General features: G+C 42.9%; 1 protein-coding gene across 1 annotated transcript in view; it reads right to left on the reverse strand.

The window, feature by feature from the left end:
• Window positions 1-9,654, reverse strand: part of KDSR (3-ketodihydrosphingosine reductase) — a 51,440-nt gene that overhangs the window by 24,747 nt on the left and 17,039 nt on the right. The window contains exons 2-3 of the mRNA XM_019538380.1: window positions 2,846-2,935; window positions 1,514-1,570 (exon numbers count right to left, since the gene is read on the reverse strand). Coding sequence (XP_019393925.1) covers window positions 1,514-1,570; window positions 2,846-2,935 — 147 coding nt within the window. The remainder of the gene's footprint in view (window positions 1-1,513; window positions 1,571-2,845; window positions 2,936-9,654) is intronic.

The raw sequence follows: 9,654 nt of genomic DNA on the forward strand, positions 1-9,654 counted from the left end.
AGTAGGTTTAGATTAGACATCCATAAGAACTACTTCACAGTTAGGGTGGCTAGGATCTGGAACCAACTTCTAAGGGAAGTGGTGCTGGCTCCTACCCTGGGGGTCTTTAAGAGGAGGCTTGATGCCTACCTGGCAGGAGTAGGCAGCCAGTTTTTCTCCTGCTCTGAGCCCAGTTTTTCTCCTGCTCAGGCGGGGGGTCAGACTTGAAGATCTACAAGGTCCCTTCCAACCCTATTTCTACGATTCTATGATTAATAGCAATTCTAGACCCAAGAGAGGGGAAGTAACCAACTCCACCACACCAGTTCTTCTGCTGTTTTTCATTCACTGTTACAATAAAAAGGAAAAAGAATGGAAATAATTTTTAGAATTCTCTATTTGGAAGAGTTCTATGTGTTTCGAACACAGTAAGTTTATTTGGTTTACACTGAAAAAGGCATGAAGCTCTAAACACCCCTGAAGCCCTAAGACCGAGTAAAGGGGTGTAGGGTGTAGCCACGTTGGTCTAAGGACATAGGCAGACAATGTTCTTTGTGTGAATCTGATCTCTTTTATTAGACTAACTAAATAGTTGGAGAACAATATTTAAACAAGCTTTCGGGTTGAAAAACCCTTCATCAAGCTAAGGAAGTTTCAACAGTTGAGGTGTGCTCTTCCTGGATGAAATGAAAAGTAAAAAAGCCAGAGGCTGGGCTGGTATGCATATAAGACAGGCAGTCAGTGAAAATGTAGACTGAGGAGTCAATGGGTGAGAGAGAGGCTGGGTGGGGGGAGAAAGAGACAGGGGATGAATAGTGGAGAAGTATCTGGGAAGTCAGCTGTCAGGCAGGTTAAATCTTGCTTAAATATTGTTCTCCAACTATTTAGTTGGTCTAATAAAAAGATATCAGATTCACCCAAAGAACCTTGTCTGCCTAAGACTGAGTAAAAGCATTTAAGCTTAAATACATTCCTATTGAATAGAACACTAAAGGAAGTGTTTAGAGGTTCAACCTGTACCATTGCTTCAGATGCTTAATTTAAACATCTGCTTCAGTGATTTGCTGAACAGGAATGGACTTAACTATGTACTCATAGCCTGTACTGAATCAGTGCATGGAAAAGAACATTAAGTTATTTCTATTCCCAAATCAATGACTCCGCTAATGATTTAATTAAAAAAAAAATTAAAGAATGGATTTGCAAAAGACAAAGATACTAGCTCTTCCTGTACTTAAGTGTCAAGATCCAGAATCAGGGTTCTATATTTATCATCAGCCATAACAATGCGACTTACTCAGAACATGTTTACACCAAAAAAACCCTTCCATTTGTGGAATGTAGAGCTCTGTATAGTTAATGACAAATGATAACAAAAAATGTGAAAAGCCTGAACTTGCATCTAGCCGGGTAAAATGTCTTTCAAATTTGTAAAATTAATATTTCATGATCCAAAGAGTTTTCCTTTTAAAAGTGTAATTATATGTAGGACAGACACTAACATTTGCATAGCTACTGGTAGCAACGAGCTTACCTGTTTGTCATTTACAGAGTATTTTTCTATTTCTTTCTTCGTCTGCAACAGCTTGTTCTAAAATGAATACCATAGTTCAAGCATTATTCTTTCATATTATAACAACATTTAAAACGACTAGTTCTTGTTAGTGTATTGACATGGACAAAATTATAAATCAAAACCGTTAGCTTCATTAAGCTCTCAGAAGTCACAGCATTAGATTTTTACACTCTAGAGACTTAATGCCAGTATTCAAGCCCTTACTATGCTGTTAGGACTAAGAACAAACGTGTCAATAAATATTTTATTCAGTAACAGACAGGAAGACTTTAGGGAGCTAATGCTGATTTGTATAATATTGTTTATATACTATTCTCTAAATTATTCTGCTGAACACTTGCAGTAATTGTACACACTCAGCTTGCCCCCAAATTGGGGCAGTTTTTCTGTTTTTTTATTTTTATTTACTTTCTGCAAGTATCTTAGCACTGTAAGAATTAGCGAACTGTATTCAAGACTGTAAAAGGGACTTTTTCAAATATATACAGATTAGCAGGCACAACTGTCGGTTGAAAAATGCTATTTGCCTCCTTGAGAAATTTGTTTACACTTCCAGAATAACTGAATATTTTGGTTAAAAATCTGCCAAATTGAACTGAAAAAAAAAAAAAAAAACAGTAGGAAAAGCTGGGTAGTTGTAACCAAAATTAAAAACTTTCTGAAAGATTTTTTGCATTAAAGTTTGTTTTGATAAAAAAAATAATAATAATCAACAAGCAATTCTAGGTTCTTATGTTTTAAATCTAAAATGTATTAAGTGTACAAGGCAGCACAGAACAAGTGATACTGTTTGTTCTATAATTGATATATAATCTATATTGTATGAGACAATATAGAAATTGAAGATCCTATCTTTTGGACTCTGCTATTAACCCTGCAAGCAGATGATTAATAAAGTAAATAAAGTTAATGACATTCTCAAGGCTGTACCAGGGCTATCTCTGATGAATAAGAGCAATGTACAAGTGCATTCCACAAGACACAAAGGCAGCAAAAACAAAGACATCACCCACTAAGAAAAGATGTCACACTCTTAAAAGCAACAGCTGCAACAAGAAAGGTGTGTGTGTGTGTGTGTGTGTGTGTGTGTGGGGAGGCAGTCAACATTTTTAAGATACTAAATCAGATTGCTTGGACAAACACACACTAATGGATTTTAGCGAGCGCTTACCAGAAACACAATACGACTAATCATTATTATTATTATTATTTTTTTTTTAAAGACAAAAATCATAACTGTACTTTAACGGCTTCAGGACACATTTTTTTTAGTAAACTTGTATAACATACCTCATTTCTTGCAATGAGAGTTATAAATGCACCCTGCTTATAGCATTCAATAGCAACACATTTTCCAATTCCACTGGAACCCCCAGTTACCTAAAAACAAAAAACAACAACAACAACAACAACAAAAACACACATCAAGCAGTAGTTTCAGTCATTCATTATTCTCATCCCTAAAATCCTGGAAACCAAAGTTCAGAATGATATTTCATGCAATAATGAAAATAAAAATGCACAGCACAATTCAGTATGAGAAATATTAAGACTATATAATAAAATATGAACTAAAATAAATTCACAAGTTGTACAAATACATAATACACAATATTTATTATTGCAACCTTGACAAAAGTCTTAACATATTTATGATCTTTAGTCATTTCCCAAAAAAGCCACTTCCTTCCAGAATGATACTCTTGCTTGTCCCTTGTATACCTGCATATGCACTTGGTCAAACTCACTTGTGCCACGACTGAACTATATAAATTGATATTAAAAAAAGCTTCCATGTGAAGACAACAATACATAGGAAATCTTGGTACAAAATAGAAGCTGCCCTTCTATATCATAATGCCTGTAATTCAAAATACCTTTTTAATACTGAATTGAACTGCCAGATTGATAACTGACTACTTGCCTTCGGCAGTCAAGCACTCTCTTTGAAATTTTATTCTCTCCTTGCCGTCTTTCTAATCATTTTTTTCAGGGCATCCTTTGAATGATTCCTTCTTCCTCCAAGATGCCTGATTGGGTGCTCCAGCAATCTGGCCTTGGTCATGTCTCCTCTATCCCTTAATTCTATATAATCTCATAGGTAAATACAAATTCAACTAACACCTCTTTACCAGCCTCAGACCTTTCTCCTTCTGTCTAAACTGAAAACTTTTGCCTGTCTGATATCTCAGAAAAGCCAAGTCCACAGGTCAAGAATCAACATAACTAACCAGACATCTTTAATCATTCCTCATTTGTCTTTTTAAAATCATTGGAGACAGCACCACCAGCTTGCTTGTATGCTGAGGTTACAGCAAAACCAGACTTTTTTTTGCAGGGCTATCCCATGGAAAGATTAGGTTTTATTCACAAATCAGAGGTAGGCAGAGCCACAGCAAACAGCCATGTGGGACCACCGATGTGCTCCAGCTCTTGCTGCAGCTTATTTCAATGGGCAGCACTCCTCTGATCAGCTATGCAGGACTGCTGATGAATGCCATCTCTGCAGAGAAGCATTATTATTTTGAACCTGTTCACCGTTATAACTGGATACCAAGCTTTTGGTGACATGGGTCTGGTCAGTCCTCCGGGAATCCCTCACTGCCTCATTCTGCACCCCACCCCCAACTGCCACTGGTCTGTAGACAGAGCTCTACTCCCAACTTACAAAAAAGAGAAAAATCAGTAAGTTTTTTACTTAAAGCTATTTTACCAAGTCAGCTGCATCCTCATTCCCTATTAGCCACACAGCCAAAAAGCATGGGTCCAAACTCACCTATCCCCCCTGATACTCACCTTTCAGCCCTCTGATGTTATCACCACAGAACTTCACATGATTGTAAGCCAGTTCACAACCAGTGACATTTTGAAGCACTTTAATTGTTGTGTCTGCACCCTCAGAACAATGTTGCAAAGTTACCCCAGTGTTTAATTTTGACATCTCTCTCCATTGCTCCACTATACCCTGTTCTTGCTTGCAAACAAGCTACCTACCTACCTTTACTTCCAAGGCATTTCACAGCCTCAGCCATGTCTCTTAGTATCAAAAAGATCCTCCTGCTGATCAGCCCATGATACCAGCCTCCTCTACCTGCATGTTTGTTTTTTGGGGTTGTTTGTTTTTTTAAAAAAAGTCAAAAACCCTGTGCTTTTTCCCCATGCTGCATACCTTAAGCTTAGGAGGACCTTCCTGTAAGCAGTCTGAAAATCTTCCTCATAGGGACATACTGTTCAAATCTCTTTGAAACCAAGGGCTTAAAAAAAAAAACAAACAAGAAACAAACAAACAACCCAAGCAAACAAAATACAACTGACAGTGGTTAGATTGCTGGTGTGCAAATCACTAGACCAACAGAATCTCTAGCCAACAAAATCTCTTTGTTTCTTTGCGCTCCTTGTCTATATCTACTGCTTGTCACAGTAATTTTTGAACTATACAACAGGCTGAATTAAGCAGCTATAATTTTTAGAAGAAACCAAGATACGCATTTAAGTTCTCAGTATTTCTGGTCACTCAAAATAAAAAGAAAAAAAGAATTGGAAAAAAAAAGGGGGGGGTGTCTGAACTTAGTAGAACTTTTTGTTCTCATCATAAGCTGTAAAACGTGCATCCCAACTTCAGCTTTTTTAGTTTTCCTAAGCTTCTGTCAACATGGCTAGACGACCCCCCCCCATTACTTTTTTTGTTTGTTTGTTTGTTTGTTTAAACAGAACTGTGAAAGAACTTGAAGGTTCATTAGCAGGAAAGCTGCTTCCATCCACCTTCTCTCAAACTTAAAAAATAAACAATTAGCTCTAATGTAGTGCTTTCCATCTTGGGATCCTAAAAGCACTAAATATCTTCAGTATTACAAATAGGGGAAAAAAGGATGTGTAGAGCTAATTAGCAAAAGGTCCAGGATAGAAACAGACTGCTTTGAAGATCAAAGGACCTACTCTAGGTCCTACTGCTTGCTCGATCTACCTTTCCTTTGGCAATCAAAGGACCTACTGCTCTACCTGACGGCTCGTACTGCCACCTCACCTGCTTCTATCACCATGTAAAAAATTCCTTGATTTTACAGAGAGGCTTTCCCTGCATCCCAGGCATAGAAACAAAAGGGAATTCAGAGTCAGAACTGCAGAGTTCTATGCCAACTGTATGTGGAGCTAGGAATTCTTTTTTCTTCTTTTGCACAGCAAGAGTGGTGACCACCCATGTTCAAATGACAAAATCCAGACTGGTGAATCAGAAGAATTTCAGAAACATTTTAGTGCAAGTCCCAAAGCATTTTTGGCAAACCTGTCAAAGACAGCAGCAATTTTTATTGTGGCCATACAGTCCATTCTTTCATCTTCCAGAGATATCAGGTATCTGCAACTGATACTGTTCAACCACTATTTCTAGAGTAGCTTGCTACATGAAGTTCTTTCACAGCCTGGCAATCAGGTGTTTGTCTGGTACATGACCATAACCCCAGAATTCTTGCCAGCATACCTCACGATTAAGTTAAAAAGCTTTAAGAGCTTTACCCCACTCCCAAAATGGTTACTGAGATATGAGGCATCTCTTCAGAGAGGTTCTGGGGAGTCTTGCACATTGGTAAATTGAGGCTGGCCATGACTTAGATGAATGCATGAATTTTTTCACTGAATATTTTGGGTGGGACAATGTAACAGAGTGGGAAACCAGTGATTGAGTGCTGATTAATATTTCAGCTAAGATTCTTAGCATGGCATTAAGCTGTACACTGTTATATGCTCCTGGTCCAGAACTGTGCATAGTTTTCAGCAGCTGAGAATATCAGTTCCAGAACAGCTGTAAGAAGTGTAGGTACATTAACACCTAACTTGTGCCTTTCAGTTTTCAAATGAAGTTAGTCCTTGCTTTTATCTTTGTGCATGCCTTTTTCAAATGAATGCTCAAGTAAAAGTTTCTATCAAAGTTTACACCCGGGGGGGGGACCTGGTGGCTGCCTATAAGGGGTATACATCAGAACCTGGGGGAACACCTGTTCACCAGAGTGCCCCAAGAGATGACAAGGTCAAAGAGTCACAAACTCCTTCAAGATCGTTTCAGGCTGGACATAAGGAAGAACTGCTTTACTGTCCGAGCCCCCCAAAGGGGCTCCAGAGGCAGTGCAAACTGCTTTACTGTCCGAGCCCCCAGCCTGCCTCCAGAGGTGGTGCAAACACCTATTCTGGACTCCTTTAACAGCCATTTGGACATTTATCTTGCTGGGATCCTTTGACCTAGGCTTGTCCAACTTGCAGCCTGCCAAGCCATTTTCTGTGGCCCGTGGTGCTGTGACAGAAAACGAAAATCATTCCTGCCCCTTGTCCCTTCCTCAGCCCTTCAGCAGCCATTAGGAAGCTATGGGGCTGGGGGAGGGACAAGGTTCCCATACGCACTGCATCAGCTTGACATTGCCGACGCGGTGCAGCTTCTCCCCTCCCTTCCTCCCCTCTCCCACATTACAGTTTCCATTCCTAGCCCCGCCCCTCCCTTCCTCATTTGCATGCCAGCCCTGCCCTGAGCTGGGTCCCCACTGGCCACTTGGGCTGGACCAGGTTGCAGTGCAGCGGGTGGGCAGATGCAGAGGGTGCGGACGCTGGCTCAGAGGGATGCTGTGGTGGGGCCTGCAGGAAATGCTGCTGCTGTGGCAGGAAGCTGACACCGCTCCCACCTCCCCGCATCCCCCTGCACCCGCAGACATTGCACTGTGGGTGGTTAGTCATGGGCCCCAAGGAGGGAGGGACCCCTGCCACTTGTGCAAGGACACCCCCTGGGGCAGCCCGAGCCCATCCCGTACCCCACCATAGAGTCCCCACATGACCCCCGGCTGCTGAGCCCAGGTGCGGAAGCATCCTCAAGGCTGCCCAGGTGGCTGGGAGGACATGGCGGGGTCAGGTGGCACTCCTTGACCCCTGCGCCCCCAGGTTGCAGCTAGACTAGACAGGCTGCACGAGTGCCTGCTCCTGCCAGCCCACTGGGTGATAAAAAGTTGATGATCCGGCCCCACATTCAAAAAGGTTGGACACCCCTGCTTTGACCCCAGCTGACTTCCTGCCCCTGGGACAGGAAACTGGACTCGATCTTCCAAGGTCCCTTTCAGCCCCAGTGTCTATGAACCCAAGATCACTGGACAGAACTCATTTCAGAGCTTCTGACCACAAGATGTGCCAGTGAACAGTTCCTTGGTAACTTTACGGTTGAGGTAAGAAGCTGTTACAGCTAACTTTTGGAGGCACCGAGGTGGAGCTTTGTGTACTGAAGTTGTTTCACCTTTATTCTAAATGGCAGCTAGATTTGCCTTGTGGAGCAATGTTGTAAGCGTAAATTAACATGTATAATGTGTTCAGTATACAATTATTATAGGATCCACAGGATCTACATTAGCGAAGGAACTAGTAATGAATTCTGGAATTATATGTACTGTTACTAAGGTATTACTAAAGTGTGCTTGGATGATCTGCTCATTCAACTGTACACGGTATCTGTGGCTGCTTAACAAGGTAGCAGCTCCATAGTACTATGGCACTTGACAAACTTTGGTGCCTTGAACAGCAGATATATCTGTCAAGTATGATATAGGACAGTGGTTCTCATCCTTTTTAGACTTCAGACTCAAGTTGCCAGCTCTTACTTTTACTTGATGTTTGACTACAGAAAAATGACAGCAATTTTTCTGTTGCAAAGTGCTCAGAAAGATAACAGATAAGAATGTTTTTAACACTATCCATCCCTACATGAAGTCTCTGGATTTACCTTATGTATAATCATGTTTGCACACCTAAATGTACAAACACTGTCATGTGGCAATTTTGGGTGGCTACTGGTGCTCTTAAAACCTGGACTGTTCACACACGATCACTTGCAATTAGTTTTAAGCATTTGTTAGGCAGCTTAAAGTTATGCCGCTGTAGGGCAGGATTATTTGTTCCACACAATCCATATTACAAAGCTGTAGGCACTCTAGGCTACACCTTAGTGTAACCATTCCCCACCCTCCTGCCCTGCTGGCCCAGAATTGGCCCACTGCTGCACCCTGCTCTCCCCAGATCCCAGCTCACTGCCTCCCTACTTACTTGTGGCTGCCCATGATTTGTCATGGGGGAGCAGCAGGGAAGGGTTAACTTGCCTGCCTGGCTGTCACTGCCACTCTCTGGGCCAGGCTCATCCCAGGAGAGCACCAGTTCAGCAGCAGGGGCCAAGCAGGCCTGCTCCCCTGGGACAGAGTACAGGCAGTCACAACTAAGTAAGGGAGCCAGGGAAGGGGGGTGGGGGGAAGGGACACCAAGGGGACCCCTGGGGTAAAGCCTGAAATGAGCAGGGCAGAGATCTTGCCTTTCATTCCTCCAGGCCCCTGCTGACCTGAACATGCAACCACTCTGAACTCAAGCTAACACTGACGCTTACCAACTTGTGTGCAGCTCACAGCATAACATGTAGCAGGGCATAACAGTGCTAACACTGCGTGGCACCCTGGGCCATCCTTGAAAAGCTCTGAAGGTGTGCCAGAGAGCAGCAGCACCCAACTAAGGGGTGGACACCACTTCTGTGGCTTTCGGAGTCTACTGGAAGGCAGCCTCAGAGCAATGACTAATGGCAAGAACCTGGTCACAGTTCTGAAACCCTGTCCTGACGCAGGAGAGGCACCGGGCAAGAGCTGTGGGCCCCTTTGGCTGCTTGCCACCTTCAAGAGGGGCAAAAGCATCACGGAGGCAATGAGGCTCTTCCCTCGGGAACACCCTGCAGCAGAACAGCCACAGTGGGAGCCTAGCACCAAGGGGCATTTGCTGCCTGGACTTTTTTTTTGGTCCTAGGAGCCACAAGAATCCCAGTCCTTGCCCCTGGACAAGGTAGAGGACACAGAAGTCACAAGTCCCTTTGCTACCAGAAGACCTGTTCCTGCACCTCCTGCCCCCTCAGCTTTCCCTCCTGGGACCCCTTTGCCCCACACCCTGAGCAAATGGAACACTCTGTGTGCCCCCCCCCCAACATCATGACCTCCCCACGAATGGAACGCTCCACGTGCCCCCTCCCCCATCACCTCAGAACCCCCTCCACACACACACCCTTCCCCCATGGAAGGCTCTGTGTATCCCCTCCCCCCGTC

The sequence above is a fragment of the Crocodylus porosus genome, unplaced genomic scaffold, assembly GCF_001723895.1.
Source record: "Crocodylus porosus isolate Cpor-Errol unplaced genomic scaffold, CroPor_comp1, whole genome shotgun sequence".
Classification (NCBI taxonomy): Eukaryota; Metazoa; Chordata; order Crocodylia; family Crocodylidae; genus Crocodylus; species Crocodylus porosus.